The sequence below is a fragment of the Manis pentadactyla genome, chromosome 8 (genome assembly GCF_030020395.1).
Source record: "Manis pentadactyla isolate mManPen7 chromosome 8, mManPen7.hap1, whole genome shotgun sequence".
Taxonomy (NCBI): Eukaryota; Metazoa; Chordata; class Mammalia; order Pholidota; family Manidae; genus Manis; species Manis pentadactyla.
The window spans coordinates 7,886,878-7,908,097 of NC_080026.1; the positions used below are offsets into that span (position 1 = coordinate 7,886,878).

General features: G+C 35.9%; 1 protein-coding gene and 1 long non-coding RNA gene across 2 annotated transcripts in view; one reads left to right on the top strand and one right to left on the bottom strand.

Moving 5' to 3' along the window:
• SCN9A (sodium voltage-gated channel alpha subunit 9) overlaps positions 1 to 21,220 on the top strand; it is a 148,534-nt gene that overhangs the window by 109,823 nt on the left and 17,491 nt on the right. Inside the window, exons 18-21 of the mRNA XM_036884378.2 lie at positions 3,692 to 3,812; positions 13,553 to 13,707; positions 16,758 to 16,931; positions 20,873 to 20,995. Coding sequence (XP_036740273.2) covers positions 3,692 to 3,812; positions 13,553 to 13,707; positions 16,758 to 16,931; positions 20,873 to 20,995 — 573 coding nt within the window. The remainder of the gene's footprint in view (positions 1 to 3,691; positions 3,813 to 13,552; positions 13,708 to 16,757; positions 16,932 to 20,872; positions 20,996 to 21,220) is intronic.
• LOC118911840 (uncharacterized) overlaps positions 1 to 21,220 on the bottom strand; it is a 96,359-nt gene that overhangs the window by 17,335 nt on the left and 57,804 nt on the right. The window lies entirely within an intron of this gene.

A 21,220-nucleotide genomic window follows, 5' to 3' on the forward strand; every position in this document is an offset into this window, starting at 1 on the left:
CTACATTACACTCTGCTCCTCAAAGATTATCTTTCTTATATAAAGCAATAGTCTAATAGTTTGCATTTTTTAAATTCCTACCAGAAGCCCTGTGTTATTATATAATAAACTTTATACTTACTTCATACCTCTCAAAATAAGACATGACCAGCCAGCATTAACCACCATTCCTATCAGCATGAAAGAACTTTACAACGGGAATGCCTATTTCAGGGAATGTCAGTAATAAATTTGCAAGTGACCAGTTTCAGGCAGTTTCTCATATGACACCTGTGTTTAACAGAGTTTCTACTCATGTGCAAATTATAGAAAACACACCTTGCAGGTAATCAAAAAAGAACAATGAAGAATAGCTTTTAATTTGATCATATTTTTAATATTTAAAAGGGGCTTCTTAGCTACATAAATTTATAATCAAGATTAGAATGTCTCAAAACTACTTAGGTGTTTTAAGGATACACATTGAAGACTTTGAATAGATATATCAAAAACATATATATATACACTGTATAGTAGTTACCCAAAGGGAATAGAATCAGAGAGAGTGAGGGAACTTTTCGCCATATACTATCATACATTTAAAGTTTTTGAATTTAATGTGTAGGTTTTATTTAAAGAAAAGAAACATGGAATTTTAGGAAGTGCTTTTAGTCAATACTATATTATATAGTAAAAAGGCAGGAAACCTAATTATGATATACTTCCTATTCCTAATACTAGTAAGTCTACCTTTATGATCTTACATTTATACTTATGTATATTTAGACGTAGCTTGCCAAAGATAAAGAAGTATGTTCATTGAGAAGCAAACCAGTAATAGACACAAAGTATATTTCACTTTTAATTAAAAATAAAAATCCACATGAAAATTATGAAATGACTATTTATAATATAAAAAGGGAACTTTTCACACTGAAGTTAAATATTTCACTGCTCCTAGTATAGTATAACCATTCTTCCATTTCCAAAATTATAAAAGAAACCAAATAACAGTTGACTTTATAGAAATGAAATTAACACACAAATAATTATAAAATTAGCACATGTTCTTCTTTGTTTACTAAACAAGGATACAAGATTTAACAGTTAAACCTAGCAATGCCTGCTGTGAGAAATTAATTTCCCTTCAACAGAAAACTTTTATTATAAACGTTAGCCTTTCTACTTAAAAGTATTGAATTTAAAAGCTAAGTACACTAGAGCTAAACTATTCTTCTAGGACGTTCACATAAATTTTTTTTTATTATGTATAGTCCTGAAACAACTACTGTGTGAAAATGCATTCCCAGGAAAACACAGAATTCCTTAAAAAAATGCTAAACATCGAATTTCTAAAGCTCCATAGGAATTTGGCTTCTGGTTCAAATTGGAGCTCATATTAAATATTTTGGTAATTTCTGTTCCAATGAAGAACAATATTGAATAACTGTCATTTGTGATATAAAATCTGAGCCAAACTCTGAATGTAATTGAAAAAAATTGCCATAAAGACTATAAGGAGGAAAAAAAAAAGTTTCAGTGACAAGACACCCTTCATGAAATCACCTTTTTACTTGCTTATAAACTAATTTGGCATAAGTCTTCTTTGTGAATGCTCTTTTAAACAGTGAGGAAACCAAAACTGAGACTGAAGATGTTTTCATTAGTTTAGCCTAAGTCAGAATTCTGCAAATTAGAATCATTTTGTTTTAAGGTTGTTACCACCTAAGAGAAAGCCATTATCCGTCTTTCCTAGTCATCAGTATTTCGGCTGCTAGCAGGGAAGTGCTTTGTACTCTTGCTGTCAGCACTTTCTCCCACTGCTTTGCCTCAAAATTCAGGCCAATAATTCAGGGTTGAAGGACTTGGTCCCCTCTCCACGGAGTCATGTGCCTTTCCTTGCAGTTGCCTGGGGACAGTTCATTTGTAGCTTGGAAGGTCAAGAACTGAGGGCATCAAACAATTGTAGTCTTTTCGATATCATCCTTAAAATTACTTTTTGTGGTAGTTGGAAGTACAGGACATATTAGTAATTATAAGTTTGTCCATTCTTTCCTTTTTTTAAAATCTTGTCTTACAGAATATTCAGTCTTAGAACTAATTTCTGTGTCCTTTATTTTAAAGTCATTTTAAATGAATTCCATCAGTTTAAATAACCTGCTTTTTAAATGAAATTTCATTTAAAATTTCTGTTTTAGGTAAAAGATACTGGTCATAAATGACATTATTATTAAACTCTTAAACCTGGGAGGAATAAAGCCTCTAAGCCAACACAGATTAGAAGTATTAATTTAATAGAGTAATCATAATTCTTTAAAATCTCATATAAAAAGAATTTTGTCCTTACATCATTTCTTATGTACAAACTTTATCAATGTATTTTTTTTAACTGACATTAAGTACTGTTGTTGTAATGATAGTACTGAGAATTTAATGTGGTACTCATAAAAATACTTTGAGCTTCCTGGTCTATCTCTAAAAATTATTATTTTAGATTGGACCTGTAATATTAATGCAAATTAACAGATTAAAGAAGCAATTTAACTGAAATGAGTATTTCCTAATTTTTAGCTCTTAACGTTTTTGAACTATTCTAAGAAAGAGTAAAGCTGTAATCTTAAGACAAGCATGTGCTGTAATAACTAGTAGTCTTCAGTATTCACATGTCATTTAGCAAATGAGAATGAGTAATGAACTCTCCCACTAATGCTCTGCTCTACCCTTTATAAAGCAATATTAGGAAAAATTGACAGAGTTTTGCTACAATTGCTGTATGTATTTTTTTCTAAAAATTTCTGTGTACGTGTATGTGTGTAAACATCATGGTTGATCATAAATTTCTGGGTGGGGAAAACTTGTTTGTGTTATGATCAATTGTCTGATCATAACGACAATGCACTCATCCCTCTCATGTGTTAGCCTGCCTTGTTTAGTTTCATTGAATCTTTGTTTCAGAGTTTGCATGTGGTGCTCATTTTAGTGGCCACTGCTCTTGACACTGTAAATAATACCTTATGATCTTTTCTACTCTATCCTGAAATTATATACTAGAATGGGTGGCATTGGAAGACATAATGACTATGGTCTTTTTGATTTTTGATTATTACTTTGATTCCAATATAATATTTGACTTTGGTCTTGATAAAAGGCCTTCTGTCTATATCATCCTGATACATATTCTTAAATTCAAGAGATAATAAAAGAACTATGTTTGGATTTCATTTCACACTAATTTCTTTTTTAAAATATGAAGTATCAACAAGCCTTTTCTGCCAACTATCAGATTTGATCTTTCAATTATCAGAGGTTGGTAGTTTGGCACTAGGATCTTGGTTGTTCTAAAATAATAATTATTGGTGTACACAAATTTTCACTGAGTACAAAACATAATAAACATGTGGCCAGTACTTTGTACATGTTCTAGTTTACATCCAAACATTACCTTAAGCAAGTTCTGTTCTAAATGCTTATGTATTAGCATATTAGAAATAATAAAATGTGTTTTTCACAGGATGTGTAGATAGAAAGATCAAGCAGAGATGCATTATATGGTTACTTGACCTCAATATGTGTTGATACGTGTTTTATGGCCATCACACGTAATCTTTTTTCATAACACTTTGCATGACCCTGATTATTAAATATGGCTTAAACATAAGATTTGAATGAACCCTGAATGAACTGTCTGGTGGGGTGGTGAATTTCTTTGTAGAGACTGCCCCGGTCGAGTTCCTCCGAGTGCAGCACAGTTGATAACCCTCTGCCAGGAGAAGGAGAGGAAGCAGAGGCTGAGCCTGTAAACTCGGATGAGCCAGAGGCCTGCTTCACAGATGGTAAGAAAAAAGAACTCAGTAGGCATCTGTTAATTAGTGTTTGTGTTTTATCCTAAAACCTCATATAAAGGGGTTGTTTAGTAAAATGCCAGAAGACTCCATTCCATGCCAATTCAGCTGTTTCTCTATGGCCAAAAGCAAGGCATTGGGCTTCTTAGGCTTCCGTCTCTACGTGTAAGGTACTGTACGAACAATGATCTGCAATGACAGTGTGTTAGACTTAAAGCTCTCTAAGAACTGCAGGCTGTTCCTACTGCTCATTTAGACCCTTGATTCATGTTCCCAGCCCCATGGACCCACTAGAATACAACCTAAGGGGTAGATGCTACTCCTGTTTTCCTTCCCATCGAAAGCTGAAGGTACTCACTAACTCTCGGCGCCCCATTTGATACTGTCTCCCAGTTCTTCCTTTGGTTTCCGAGGCCACCCTCCTCTGCCTTTGCTCTTGCACATCTCTGAGAGCTCTGAGTTTCACTGCCTATTTCTTTTAGCCACTCTTTGTATGAACATCCCTTAAATAATGAAGTCCCCCCACATTTTGATGCCTGGTTATCTTCTTTTCTTATTCTCTGGCCCCCAAGGGTTTCATCCATGTCTGTAGCTTGAACGATCATTTCTGGGTTGTTGACTCTTAAATGATTACCTTTACCCCTGAACATACTCTTGAGTTCCAGATCTGCCTACAACTCCCCCTTGGTCCTCTCTACCTGTTGCTTTTTAGCATCTCAAGTCTATTAAGTTTAAAAGAAACTTTAGTGGGTTCTCCCACATATAATATACCCCTTCTTCTTATCTTGAACTCATTCAGTGATGCCACGATCCATCCTGCCTCTCAAGGTGAAGACTTCGAGTCAGCCCTAACCTCTTCCTTCTTAGCCACGGTTGATTATAGAAACCACAAGCTGACCAGAACTGGGGATAGGCCCCAAGTCCTCCGGGGGATTATGATGCGCACTAAAAGTTGAGAACCACTGGTCTGTAGAATAAACCCGAGGTCCTCAAGTTGGTGTGTAAAGCCCTTTGCATGTGGCCTCCCTCTAATCTCTCTAACAGCACTGCTTTTCATTCTTTTTCACTTTCTGCTTCACTGAACTTCTTACTACTCCTGGAATGCTGGGGGGATTTTATTCATAGTAGTAGCTTTGAACTTGACCCAGGAAAGAACGCAGTACTTCCTAAGCAAGAGTTGTGTCACCTAAGTAAAAACACAATTTTAAAGTTTAAAATTCCTAGATGCCTCATCTGTAGCATGGATATAACAATCACATCCATGTTATAGGAATACTGGGGATATTAAATGAGATAATACTTATAAATTAATTAGTACAGTGCCTGTCTTCTTCTACTTTCCTTATTGCTTTTAAAGCATCTTTCTAACAACCTAATAGAGAAGTTATAATAGCATTGATGCTCATGATTCAGTTTCCACTCCTGGGATTACCCTCAGCATTGTTATTTTTTGTAGAAATGATTAACTTGCTTGATTCTCCAGGATTTTCTCAACCAGCCTCCTGTAGCACTCATGCAGTAAACAAAGTGACTGGCAAAAAAGGTATCTTCAAAATACAACAGGTGCATGAATTTCTTTGGATACAAGCCAGATCTCATTTTATGTGAGAGGCAAATAAGTCTGACACCCTATTTGTAGAAATTTTGTGTTTGCTGAAACTAGTACCATAAGCAAAATACAAAGACTTTCCTTGAGAAATGTTCCTGTTAAAGGCATTTAAGAATTTCATCAGTTATTGCCTGTTTCTCAATAAATTGTTTGGTACCAGGTAAACTTGAATTTGTGCAGATCCACTGTGATTTCCTCTATCCATTTTATGAATGACCCTACCTTAAAATTATAGGATAACTAAAAACAACTTGGGCTTATCAAACAAATTATGGCTTGAAATCAGAAAAGAGCATTAGAAAAACTTAAACTCTCTCTAGAAAGTATTAATGCTCAGCTATTTCTAACCATAGGTGCTATCTTACTTATAAAGTTTACTTTAATCCTGCAAAACACCAATGAAAATGCTTATATGATCACTTCGAGATTTTTCATAACTTCTAAATTAAGTCTAGCATATAAGAAATGCTATAAGTAATGATTCTATAGCATCTTACTACACTGATGGACAGTGACTGTAATGGGGTATGTGGGGGAGACTTGACAATAGGGACAGTCTAGTAACCATAATGTTGTTCATGTAATTGTACATTAATAAAACCAAAAGAAAAAGAAAAAAAGAATTTATTCACTGCATAAACAATTCACTGTGTGTGTTGGTGGAAAAAAAAAAAAGAAATACTATGGAAACACATTTTCAAATGAACTTTGGCTTTGACCACTGAAAATATCCTGAGAGCAAAAGTTTCAGTTATGCAAGCTGTGTAAGTTCTGGAGATCTATTGCACGATGATGTGACTAGTTAACAATGCTGTATGTTATGCTTGAAATGTGCTACGAAGGTAGATCATAGATGTCACCACAGACACACAAAAAGAAGAAACTGTTGACTGTGTGATGATGGCTATGTTACATAGCTTGAATTCATCATTCTTTCATTCACTAACAATCCTTAAACACCTCCTGTATTCCAGGCCCAGGCCTGAACACTGTAGAGAAATAGAGCAGTGAAAAAAAACAATGTCCCTTGTCCATATAAATGTGTGAATATGTAGGAGGTAAGGTAAGTGATAGCTGCTATGGACAAGTGAAGTAAAAATGGGAATATTCAGGTTGAGGGGTAGGAACCTACTATCAGATAAATAGAGTGGTCAGAGAAGGCCTTTCTAAAAAAGGTATCTTTTAATTGGAGACCTGAAGAAAATTGAAGTGGGACTTACAAATATATGAAGAAAGAGTACTTTGGGTAGAATAATGAAGGCTCATGCCTTGAAGTGGGGTTGTGCACAACCTTTGAGGGAAATCAAAGGGCCAGTATGAATAGAAAAGATTAAGAGATCTGAAGAGTTGGTTAAAGTCAAGATATGAGATGCAGTAGAGGCCAGGTCATAAGAGCTTTGAAGGACATGATAAGCATCTCATTTAAGTCTCACAACACGTTATCTTAAAAGTAAATGGGTGGATAGCAAGGGTGGGAGCTGGGAGACCTCTTGGATGTTACTCCAGGAACCCGGGGGGTGCTGATGGGCGCTCAGACCCCTGTGGTTGTATGGGGAGGGTGAGAGTACGAGACTCTGAGTGTATTTTGAAGTTAAAGATGAAGGGATTTCCTGATGGAATGGATATCAGGTGGGAAAGAAAGAAGAGTCAAAGATGACTCCAGAAACTGGAAATACATAGTTCCTATGTGAAAACTTCAAAATCACTTGGCTTTTCAGGGTGGGAAATTGGGAACTCATTCACTTACATTGAAAATGACTCTTAGCAATTCAGGGTTGGTCCACAAGAGCTGAGCTAGAGGCAGTGCCAGTCAGAACACCACTAGGCCTCCAGAGATTTTTGCTACCTGCAAGGCAGCAGGAAAATCAAAGAGTGAGTTAAATCAGAGTAGTTGTGTGTTCAGTGAAGATGAATTGCTAAAATGATGTTGTTCCTTGTCTCACACCCCTTGATCCTTTTGGACTTCATAACTGCCACTTTACTAGTGTGCATCTTGTTCCTCTTCTTCCCCCGTTTCTCCTCCCTTTACACTACATCTCCCTTTAGTTCAGTTCCCTTAACTTTGTAAGTCAAGACTCCAGGCTCCTTCTCTGGATCTGGCCCTGTTCTTCACTCTCCTTAATTCTGCATGTCTTGGCAACCTGTGTAATTATGAACATAATATGACTCTTGTATTCTGTTTGATTTTATATTGTACTCCTTTTATTTTTTTATGGAGTATAGTTGATGTACAATATTACATTGATTTCAAGTATATGACCCAGTGGTTCAGCAGGTACACACCTTATTAAGTCCTCACCCCCATCCGTGCGATTACTATCTGACGGCATAGGACAGTGTTACAGAATCATTGGCTACATTCTCCCTGCTGTACCATGATCCCTGTGACCGACTTACATTATGATTGGGATTTTTGTGCCCCTTAGTCCCCCTCCCCCTCCCCCATGGTAACCACCAGTCACTTCTCAGTGTCTGTGAGTCTACTGCTATTTTGTTCACTTTGTTTTGTTTTGTTTTTCTATTCCACAAACAAATGAAATCATATAGTATTTCTTTCTCTTCCTGCCTTATTCCACTTAGCATAATACCCTGTAGATCTATCCATGTTGTTGCAAGTGGCAGGATTTCTTTCTTTTTTATGGCTGAATAATATTCCATTGTGTATATGTACCGAATCTTCTTTATCTATCCATCTTTTGGTGGACACTTTGCTTGCTTCCATATCTTGGCTATTGTAAATAATGTGGCAGTAAACATAGGGGTGCGTATATCTTTTCAAATCAGAGATTTTGTTTTCTTTGGGTAAATTCCTAGAAGAAATCATCTGGTATTTCTATTTTTAGTTTTTTGAGGAAACCCCCCCATACTGCTTTCCACAGGGGCTGCCCCAGTTTACATTCCCACCAACCATGTAGGAGGGCTCCCATTTCTCCACATCTCCACCCACACTTGTCATGTCTTGTCTTTTGGATAGCGGCCACTCTGACTGACATGAGGTGATATCTCATTGTGGTTTTGATTTGCATTTCCATGATGATTAGCAATGTGGAGCATCTTTTCATGTGCCTGTTGGCCATCTGTATTTCTTCTTTGGATAAATGTCTGTTCAGGTCCTCTGCTCATTTTTTTAATCGAGTTTTTTGGTTTCTTTTTTTGGTGTTGAGGCATATGAGTTCTTTATATACTTTGGATGTTAACCATTATCAGATAATATTCTCCCATATTGTAGGTTGCCTTTTTGTTCTGTTGTGTCCTCCTTTGAGATTATACAATTAGTAAATTCCAAAATCAGGATATGTGAGGATACCTTCTTTTCCTTAAAGTAATGTATTCTCTGTTAATTGTTTAGGGGGAGTCAACTCAGTTTCCCCTACAAATGGTCCGAGTTCATCAACTTCCTATATAATAACTAATAACTAATTCTAACTTATAATAACACAGTAACCAACTCCTTTGTGCCTATTTCTGTCTCTTTTGGGGAAAGAAAGTGAGGGCAAAACACTTGTTTTAGAGGATTGGGAAAGTTTTAAGAAGTGGTTAAAAAAGAAGACTTACTTTCCTGATAAATTCTTACATAATTATACTGATCATGCTATTATATTTTTATTAATGGGAGTCTAGCTTGGAGGAGAGGTCAGGGGTTTCTTTTATATTTGAGAACCTTGGTTTAACATGATGAAACCCAATAGAGACTTTATGTAATGCCTCACAAGAGCAAATTAATGAAACAACCCAAAAGAAATAGCATTAACCCACAGGGACCCATTAAAATGTTTGAGATGTTCTCTGTTATGTTTACATTTAATTAATAGTCCTTTTAAAAAAGAAGGTATAATAGCATTGCTAACCAGCTAGGTTGGAAATCTACTGGGATATGCCTTTGCATAAAAGCCAGCCAGGTCATTGAGCACTCCCACCTCGAAATAAGAGAGAGAAACTCTCTGAGGTGTGATAAATCCTGAGGGCAATATTTATGAACCTTCATCTCAGATATAAAGTTTGCTTACTTTTCTAATTAGAATGTATACTGCCTTTTCTTTCCTCAGTCATTAGAATAATATTTCGCTTCAACTTTATGACTGACAAAAATGAATCCCAGATAGTAACATCTCAACCAAAAGTATAACCTTCTCCTCTGATAATTATACTTGAGGCATGCTAGCTTCTTTTCGGCACAAGGTTTTTGTTTTTAAGCTTGAGTAAATTCTAAAATCTCAAGTATTAAGTCAATATAAAAAAATAATTCCTTCTTAATCTCTTGCTCATTCTGGTGTTTCTTTTGCCCTGAAATAGATTATCTGGGAGTCAATTTTTGGCCCTACCTTTTTACTGTTTTTCCTTATTATTTTATAAAATATTCCCTACCGAATACATTTGAGATATACATGAAGATTTTAAATACAATGAATATGATAAGTACTATGAAGATAAGTTTATTCATATCAGGGTCATCTTACCTATAAATAACATTGGCTAAATGAAGTTAGGTGTTTTCCATTCATCCTGAGTTTTTTTTTCTTTTACGACCAATCTTTTTGTTAATTCTAGAATTCACAGAGATGTGATGTTTTTGATCATGACTAATGCTTCTTTGAATTTAAGACTCTTTGGTGGGGTTCATGTCTTTTAAGTCAACTATGCATGGCATGTTAAGCTATGTAGAGGACTCTAATATATAGCTTGAGCAGAAAAAAAGGGGCATAAGAGACACAGTTTTAGCTTTCTGGGAACTTAGAAGCTTCTGGAGAGAAAGATTAGAAGCATATGAAATATGTGTAATAGCAAAATTACCAGAGACCTGGGGGGAAAACAGAGCCTGCTGTATTTCTATAGAGCTGAAAATTCAAGTGCCAGGAAATACCTTATCTTCTGGATCAGTGACCTAATTCCACTGAAGAATCATGAAAGAAGCCATAATAAGACATTGTCTAAAAAGTGTCGATAATCAAGGGAGTTCTAGTTTTGTTGTTTCAGGACGTATCTGAAGTTATTACTTGATAGGCTCAGTAGTTTATATCAAATATATTGTTTTACAGAAAAGGAAATTATTTTTTAAGTGACTAACCTGCAAACTTCTGAAACAAGTTTCTAAAGAAGTCCACTCCCACCTCTTGCCTTCCTTCCAAATGAGGTACTTTTATCCAAAAATTTTTTGAGAGGAATTCCTTGTGGTTCCTCTTTTTAAAGTTCTTTGCTTTCTTCAAAGTGTTTCTGGTTGTTTCTTTTCTCATCGACTTAAGATTTTTTTATTTAATTTTTAAATTTTTTAATCATTACGTGTATGGGCCGCTCTTGGTCCTGAATCTGTCCGCCAGTCACTCATAGAACGTATGACTCCCTGATGTCTTTCAGCGTTTTGTTCCTCTCTCCACCCTTACTCTGTCTCTTACTCCTTCGAGATGTTTTTCCCCTCATTCCAGTGGTGTGCAGGTGTGTGTTTAACAATCAGTTCTCCATGAAAATGAAAGCATGCATAGGTATGTCCATTTGTTATAAATTTCGCTGATGCAAAGACAACGTGCACACACATTACAAACAGTAATATAAACCTTCTGTATTATACATTCTGTAGCTCACTGGTTCTCACAGAGTGCTTTTGTTAAATTTTACCAAAATTTTGTGTTTATAGACAGTCAATGATCGTAATTGACAAACAAATGTAGTTTTAACTTGAGGAGTGTTAGAGAGTTTCATTTAAGTTAATCAGTAAGGTGAAAGTGAAACAAAGAAGCTGTATGTGAGAACTGCACTCATTCATCAGTGATGTAAGCAAATCTTTGAGGATCCAGATCATAGAATTTGAATATGAAATTCCTGTATCATTCTCTGCTTATAATCCTTCCCTTAATCTTAAATTTTTGTTCTGTTGACAGTGTAATGGCCGCAAACATGACATGTATTCACTATTTTATCTGTTTTATTAGCATTTCCTCCATCACTTTCTGAAGACTGTTCTAGAAAATTAATAAGACCTGATGTGTAGCATTTTAGCATAATGCGTTATACGTGTATATCATAATGCATGGTAGCATTTTGAGTGTAAAGATTCCTACTATGGCTGATTTCAAACTACTGATGTGACTTCACCACATGTAGAGTTGGGAAGAGACAAAACAGCCCAGACAGTGTTAGCAAATTTCCGCCATCCCGACAGACTAGACATAAATTTACTCAAAAGCATAGATAATAATCAAATGATTAGACAGTAATGTTTTTAGTATTTATTACTTCTTTTAAAGTAAGTTATAATCTTAAGTTTATATAACTGAATTTTTGATAATGGTCATAGTTAACAAGAGGCTCGCAAAAATTCCTAATAATTTAACTGGGAGTTACCACACCACTGAATTCTGTCCCTCAATATTTCTGGTCCAGAATGTTTCAGACTTGGCCCTTTTAATTCCTTACCCAATTAATTTTTTTGTGTGACCTCAAAAACACAGGATCTCAGCCTATATATAATTCTTACATATTCTTTTCTATCCCAGACTTTCCCCTTGAGCTTGATATTCGCATCTCCAAATATCTGCAGGATATCTGCATTTCGATGTTTCCCTGGCATCTCAGACTCATTACCTCCCAATAGCTCCTGCACTAATGGCCTGTTTCATTGCTGAAATCCATCCCGTTGTCCTGGGCTCCGCTCTTTCTCTCACATCCCATATCCAGTCACCAAATCCCATTGAGTTTATCTACCAAATATGTCTTGACTCTGCTACTGCTCTAGCTCCTTAGAGTTGCCCAAATTTATCACTCTTGTTTGGGATACTGAACCAGAATCCTAAATGGTTTTCCGGCTCTGGGTCTTTCTTCACCTCGCCCCCTTTTTTTTCCTTTTCCATCTTATCCTGCACACAACTGTAGTGACATTTATTTAACATGCACTCTGCCTATATCATTTTCCACTTACAATATTTCACTTATTCCTCAATGACTATAGGATATAAACAAATTCCTTCAGGTGGTGGAAAATGCTTTTGTAAGCTGGCCAATTTCTGTAACTTCATCTCTGACCCCTCCCTCTGTTTATACTTTCTTTTCATCACTTTTCTGCACTGCTTGTAATTCCTAGGCACAACATATTTCACTGCCTCTAGCCTAGAATTCCACCCAAACTCTTTTTGGCTAACACTTTGATTCAGTTCAGAGTTGGGAAGACACACAGTTTTGATTCAGTTCAGTAGAATTGGGAAGACACACAACAGCCTTTTAGGAAGCCTCCTCTCACCTCTGCTTCTCAACAAATAAGCCAGGTTAGGTAGACTTCTTCCTTCATACCGAAATAACCCCTGCATATCTGCCATTTTAGTTACTCTATGCAGTTATAGTTATTTATTTCTATACCTGCTTAGCCAAAACCAAAAATAAATTCTCCATCCGAGGAAACTATGTACACAGCTGAGTACACAGAAAATAACAAAAGTCTGATGGAGAAATGAACAGATAAACTTAAAAAATTTTACATAAAATGTTCCTCAGTTTTTCATAGCAGTATGTTTTGCACCTAGGCTTCCAATGTCAGATTTGTTTTGTACTTAGAGCACGTGAAACAGTTTCATCTTCATCTTCTAGTCAAGATTTTTTATTATAGGACCTTCCACTAATTTTCTTATATATTACTTAGAATTGTGTTTCTCAAAGGGTTCTTATAGAGGAGTTGAGGCAGCATCAGATTGTAGACTGGATTCACATCAGGGCAACTTTATCATTCAGCAAAGAAGGCCCTAAAATGTACCTTTGTCCTCAGATTTTAGTCCATTCATTTATCAAATAAGTATTTAGCACTTACTGTGTATCAGGAGAATTAAGATTATATTAGGATTTCTGTAATAGAAAAATAAGTGGTTTAAACACTGTAGAGGAGATTGAAGAGAAATTGGGGAACTACAGAAAACAAGAAGACATCTCAAGTTAGAAATTATTAGCAAATACTAATAAAACACTGTGGAGAACTGAGAGACAAGAGAAGATGGCATCCAAGTTGAATCTATTTGAAGCCTCAGGTACAAGGATTAGAAATTATTTGGTTGAGGGGCTATCATAGGGAATGCTTTGCATCCAATAGTCTATTTTTTGTATTTATTCTGAATGTCAAGCTCTTACATGCATCTCTTTTTGCTAGGTTGTGTACGGAGGTTCACATGCTGCCAAGTTAACATAGAATCAGGGAAAGGAAAAATCTGGTGGAACATCAGGAAAACCTGCTACAGGATAGTTGAACACAGTTGGTTTGAAAGCTTTATTGTTCTCATGATCCTGCTCAGCAGTGGTGCTCTGGTAAGTGATCTGACACAAAAGCAGTAAGTTGAGGAAGTCAGTATTTCTGGTAAATAAGTTGGAAGAAAAAAAATACGGTGGCAAGTTGTTTTACCTAAAAATGAATCCCTGTGATTAGTACCAGGACAAAATTTTAGTTTAGCTCAGCAAATACTTACTGAGCAGCTACCACATGCCAGGCATTATTCTTGCTGCCCTGAAAGCAAAGATGGATAGGGTCCCGGTATTTTTCTCAAGGGGGTCAAAGAGCATTGGAGAAGAGACACAAGTGGTTACAAAACTGGGATGTGTTTGTAAGTGAAGAACATACTTGATAACGCTCTGTAACAAGAACAGTTGTCTGATTGGCATCGCAGAAGAGGATATGATGTTTTGCAAGGTCTATGAAGATTAATAGGAATTTTTCTTTCAAGCAAGGTGGGCAGGGGGAAACAAGTGTACCATGGTAAGGAAGCATGAAACAGCATGAGCTATTCAGGGAATGGACAGTTGCCAAGCTAGAAAGAGACACCGTGACCAAGATAGGCAGTGTAAGCTTGTAAAGTATCTTGCATGTTGTTTATTATAAGGGAAAATAGGCTGTAGTGTTCAGGCGAGAATGGGGAAGTTTCTCGTTATTGTACATCTACCAACCACCTTCTCTGAGAGCAGCTGAAAGAGATCTGGGGGGTTATAACCTCATTGGGCCTTTTCTTACTTGTGTGTTTTCCCTGCTGAGGCTAACAGGGATGAACCATTAGAAGCCCCATTCCAGGTACAGGTACCACTGGAAATACTCAAGAACTTTATAAGTTGCATTACAGTCTTCATGGATATGGGATTTGGTTTTACTCTGCTTAAAATAAATTAACCTGCTACTGTTTCATGGATGCTGATAGAAGATAAAATACTTCAGATCAGAGACAAAGGACTTTTTGCTCATGGCGTAGAAGCCAGTGTGAATTTCAGCATGTTGGTTCCCAAGTCCCAGGGGGCATAGCATGGAGCTGAATGAGTGCTGCACACACAGTGGGTTGGCATTGCAGATGAGTAGCGCTGAGCTTAGGGAACCCTTCTTCTTATAGCAGGCAGTGAACAACCTGCTCTTTGTCCCAGAGGGAGACACTGCCTCATTTTTCAACACTGCTTGCTGCAAAAGCAACCCGGAGACATGGCCTTGCATCCTTGGCCTTCCCAGCAAGAACACGCAGTCACACGGGGCTCACAGCAGATTGCTTCCACCCAACTTGTATTGCGAATAACTAAGAAAGTGTATCCCCTCCTGAGTCACATATGCGACTGGGATTGTCAGAAAAGAGATTACAAAAAAATTAAGAGAAGTTTAAAGTAATCCCTTGTTCAAAATGTCTAAAAAGGAAGATGACATTTTGGTGAGGTGCACACTCAAAACTGAAATCCAAATGAGTCATATAAGGCAGAAAAGGTATTTCAAAAAACGGGTGTTTTTACTCAGGGAGTTGGCCAGGTGAGGTAGAGTTTTAAACCTGTCTGTAAAATAAACAAAAAGTAATAGTTCTGATTTGGTACGCATTTATTGTGTTTTAAGATGTTTATTATATAGCTTTTTTCAATTTTCAAGCAATCCTATGAGATCATGATATTTTGCTTATTTTATCAATGTGGAAGCTAGGTAGAGAGTTTAAACGGTTGTTAAGGGCCCCAGAGGTAAATGACAGAGCCAAAAGTTAACCGAGATTCGGAGCCAAAGCCACCGTATCTTTCCACTGTGTGTGGCTCCTCGGAAAGGGGGGAACACACCACGTGGACACAAATGAGGGGTAACTGAAGAGCGTTTACAGTGAAGCCTCTGCCCCAAGTCAGGTACCCATCACATAGTGGCCTCCTTGCCTCCGTGCTCCTACATCCACAAAACCGGTCCTCGAAGCCGGAGGCCGTGCAGGCTGAGCCCCGTCCCGGGTTCTGGGACTAGTCAGAGGAGGGTGTGCTCAGGCAGGGTGCCTGGCTCTCCACAGTGGGACTTGCTCCTGCCCCTGCTCTGCACCCCGGGTCCAGGAGCAGCACCCTTCTTCTCTGTGCTCAAGCCCCTTCCTTACCTTTGTATTTCAAGGACTGCTGTGTTGTCACGGGGCGGCAGGGACATCCCAAGGACAGGAAGCCTCCCCTTGCTCTTCGTTTCCATTGACTTTCAGAGCCTCTGCCAGCTGCTGGAAACGTCTTTTAGCATCTTAATAGGTCTGCCCGTTCTCTCTGTTTCAACGGCTCTGTTTTCTTCGATATTGATACCAATAGTTGCCAAAAGTGCTAAGGCCCATTTTGAAAGTATTGACAGAAAAACTGGGAGTAAGGAAAATAAGCCCATAACTATGGACAGGAGTATAACGTTAACCACTAAAGATACAGGTCCTTTTGCTTTCATTTTCTCCAACAAAGTGAATATTGTTTGAATTTGAATGAGAAAACTCCAATACTTTAGACCTGTTTACATCAGCAGTCATTTTGAGAGTTTTCAGTGAGCTTGATTCTTCAACTCCATTCAGGGACTTGTGACTATGACCACAGTCTCATCCTCTGTCACTTACTAAAAGTTCTTAGAGAATGTTAAGAGGTAACACATTCAAGGAATGAATACAACAGTCCTTTGCAGAACTGAAGTTTTCAATGAATGATACAAGACTATGCAAAATCCAAAGAAAGAAACCATCCTCTGTGTTCGTGGCCCTATGAAGCTACTGCAGTGCTTCATTAGCAAACCTTCCCTTGTCTCCTGCTATGTTCTTGACACAGTGCTAGGCACTGGGTGTGCACAGGCATCTAAGAGCAGCGGGAGGGGCTCAAATCCTGCTGGTGGGTGCAGAGGGCAGTACAGGGAGAGAAAGTTATTTAAGACAGGCTGATCCTGGAATTGTATCTTAAGTTATTAGGACTTCTCTAGTTACTGTACAGTAACTGGAAGCCAGAAGAAAATCAGCTGGCTCTTAATCATATTGTATTTCAATGGTTTCTCTCTCGGAATTTTATTTCCTGTTTTTTGTTCTGAATCAGAAGCTTTCAGTTGTACATGAATTGGAATTTGAAAATTATTTCCACAGGCTTTTGAAGATATATATATTGAAAAGAAGAAGACCATTAAGATTGTCCTGGAATATGCCGACAAGATATTTACTTACGTCTTCATTCTGGAAATGCTTCTAAAATGGGTAGCATATGGTTATAAAACGTATTTCACCAATGCCTGGTGTTGGCTGGATTTCTTAATTGTTGATGTAGGTATTTTGAGTAAATTTTAAAAGAGGACTTATTTTTATAAGTAAAACCTTCACTAATGTATATTATCATTTTAATTTGGGTTAGTGTTTGTACTTTCAGGCTATAGATTTATACTTTTAGAAATCTTGCTGTATCATTAAAAATAATTATTTTTAAGTAATATATTAAATATTAGAAATATTAAGAGAAATACTTCAACAAATATAAATCCTTTACTGTACCATTCTAACATTTATAATTTATTCTTCCTTATGTTCTGTGCAAAGATGTGGTTTTAAAAAATGTATACATGGTTTGAATATTACTCCTGATGGGAATAAAAACACAATGAAAATCTAGGTGGGGGATGGGAATGGAAAGGGCAGAGGCACAAATCTAAAAGATAAAATACAGATTTTGTTTGTTACAATATAAAATGAGAGAATAAAAGGGCATAAGGGGTATATTAAATTGTGTGATATGTTAGCTAAAGTCATATAAACATGGTAGTAGGGCCAAAGCTAAATAACTGTTAGAGAGAAGGGAAGACATGGGATTTAAAAATATTTTTCTCAGTCCCAGCGATAGAGAAAACCGAAATGAGTCACAGCTCTTGTCCTGTCTCCAACTCGCTTATATTCATCACTATAGAGTATCAGTGGAGCAGAGAAATAAGCATTAATAAGTATTACTTGTTGAAATAGGGAAGAAATCCTAAAACAGCTTTGTAAATCAGGGTATCTCAAATGGACATTAATGGTATAACACTCATTATTATCAATTCATTCTTATTTAGTGTACTCAAATTATTTATATTTGAATGATATAATTTAATAATATAGTAATAATGTGATTAGTGTAATTATTTTGTTTTTTTATTTTATAAGGCATATGATATTTTAGATGATATAATATTTTTAGATACGATGTATGATATTTTATATTCTTTTAAAAGGCTTTCTTAAATTAATTCACAATCTCAACCTCCCATTCTTATTTTGCTCAGAATGTTTTATGTTCTTCAATATTTAACTCATTCTCCTAGATTTTCCAAAATCTAGTCTTCGTGATTAGGGAAGGAATATTCTATAATCAGTCATAGTTTTTAGAGATTTATTTTTCATCTGAAGTCTGGAATTAGCACATGCAAATTTTTATAATGCCAGCAAGTGTGCTAACACTTTACTGAGAGTATACATTGTCAAACTTTAGAAAAGATAATTAATACAGCATAATTTATACATATCAAAATTATAAGTAGGCATGACTGTAAATAGCAAAATCTGACTGCAAAATTCAACCAAAACTAATCATATCTATTCAAAAGTTCAATCTCAACTGTTATCTAAAGTTCAGTAAACTCTTTTTTAACAGCTCAATATATACTTAAAGCAATAAAATTTTTGTTTTTAATATAGGTGATATGGAAAATAATTTTTCTCTCAATGTATAGCTTTACATTTTACTTGACCTGTTCTCTCAGGCTTTCTCTGTGAGAACTCTGATTTTTTGTCTTATATTAATGATTTCCTATTGTTTGATTCACCTTTCGTACATATGTTACCTAGTTATCAGCTGGCAAAATGATAAGGTGAATGCTTTTGTAATATAATGATTTTAAAGAAATGCTAACTAAAATAAGAAGAAATAATAGAAGGAATGCACATTATTTTTCTTTTCCCTTAACCTTTAAATATGCTTAAGTATTTTAAAAGTTAGAATAAGATATTTTAAGATATTCAGACCTTTAAAAATATTATCACATACATACTTTTATCACTCAGTCTATGAGATACAAGTAGAATTGGTTAAAAAAGAGATACGGTTGTTTGATAAGAGAAGTTACTTTGTCTTATACTTAAAGTTGAATCATAGCTGGTGATTCACAATATTTAGGGATATGTAATATGCAGAACTCAGGGCATTATATAGTTTCAATCTGAAATATTGAATAAAATAAAAATTCAAAATATTTAGTATTTTGAAAAAGTTAAGTAAATATCAAATATACATTATATAACATTTGTATATATTACATATATATATTTGATATAAATAATGTTTTTATAATGCAGCACAGAGAGCAAAGGAACACACAGTATTCTTCCAGGTAGAGGTATAAATCTAGGGAAGCAGATTGTGGGGGTGCTGAGATTTCTTAATTTCTCAAAAGCTGAGCAACTTACCTGGACAGTTCTCCAAGTGTGATCCCTGAACCAACGGCAGGGCACACATAGGTGGGAACTTGTTAAAAATGCAGTTCTTAGGATTCACCAAGATCTACTGAATCAGAACCTCTGGTGTTAGGACCCAGCAAACAGTTGGAACAAGCCCTGCAGATGATTCTGGTGCCGGTTGAGGTTTCAGATACTAAGGTTTGATCTAATTTGATATTCAGAGGATGGACTTGCTTGCTTACTGCAGACATCTTCTTTATTTGAAACTTATTTGATTGAACATTATTCATCAGTATGGGCATATATTGTGTATATACATGTGTATGCATAGATAAATAGATGTATATATATATATATATATATGCTTATATATATTCTCAGTTACAGACTATACTGTAGTTTTCTCAATAACATGCATCTATTATATTCAGTATTGTAACACCTAACAGTGGTTTGGAGATTAGGGCTATCTTTTCCTTAGGGACTATTCAAATTACAATAGGTATTTTTAAACTTTATTTTTTTCTGATTAAAGGGGAGTACTTGTTATTCTGATTTAAAAGTATACTTAGTTTTTTAAGTGCCATGTAAGTGAAAAATAATGGACCTCAGTGACTGAGTGAATTTAAAAATGATATGAGGGACATTAGTTCTACTGGGTAGATAGCATAGGGACTCAGTCAGAAGTAACTACATGATCACACAACACTTCACACATCTTGATTCATAGATCAATTTACTTGTCTCTGATGGCACAGCCGTGAACTCTTGAGCAATGAATTTCCCTATCAACAGTTGTGTAAGGAAGTTGACTCTCGGAGTTCCTATTCTTCCCAGGAAAACTTGAGTTTTTTAGTCATTGCAATTTGTAATGAAGACCTGCATTCTGGACATTGTTCTTAGACATTGCCTCCTGTTACACACAGTGTAAAAATAAAATGGAATATGTTAAATGGAACTTACTTAGAGACTAACTGCATGTATAGATCCAGACCTAAGGTCATTGAAGAGCTCATTGCTCTATTATCAAAATGTGCATTGATTTTCTTTCTGTGTTCTTTCTTCTGAGATAATTTATGGTAAGAGCACAAATCTGTTGGATACGGGTTATGGAAGTGGTGCCGGCTCTCGCTACCACGGTGAAGTTCTGTGTGTCTGTGTTGACTGTGAGGCCAGGGAGATGGCCCGCTCTCATGCACTCATCAATATAATTGATAATTTTCTCCTGCTCATTATTACTAGGTGGATCTTTGGTGCCAATTCTGAGAAATTGTAAGGCAGGACAGTCTCGTGGGGAATTCACCCCCTCTCAAAATCATGAGTCTTCAAAATATTTTTGAAGAAAGTTTATACTAGAACTCAGATTAGTTGAGTTAATGCCCCTCTGATAACTTAGCTTCAGAATCACATACTGTGTTATGCCCTAGGTTTATTTCAATCGAAATTTTGATTATTGTACAAATGAAATGTTCAGAATTAATAAGCAAATTCATAACCATTGACTACAAAAGTGTGAAAAGTGTGTGTGATTTTTATTAAAATAGAACAAATAGCCTTATTTCCTTCTATTGGTTTTTCTTTTTTTGGTTAACCTTCCTTTAAATCTATTTGCTTATAAAAGCACTCATTTTACCCACATTTTAGGCAATGACTGGATAATTTGATGTATAAAATCATATTGCTCTTATTGGGCCGCTCTTAGTGATCTTTGAAATTGACTTTTCCTTTTTATGCATTGTTATTTCATTAAAATAACTGATGACAATTTAATTTTTTTGTAGGTTTCTTTGATTACTTTAGTTGCAAACACTCTTGGCTACTCAGACCTTGGCCCTATTAAATCCCTTCGGACACTTAGAGCCTTAAGACCTCTAAGAGCTTTATCTAGATTTGAAGGAATGAGGGTAAGAAAATACTAAGCTTCCTAGTATGATATTCTTATTTTTTAAATGGAGTATAAAATATGAAAAATGCATATATAGAAATTATGAATGAATTGCTTAAATTTGCACATGTGTACAAATACATGCATATATATGGACTGCTTATGCATATAGGTGTGTATAATGTGCATATAGACATAGTATTTTGGTGCATATTGTTTAACAAACAGTAAGTCAAATATGGTA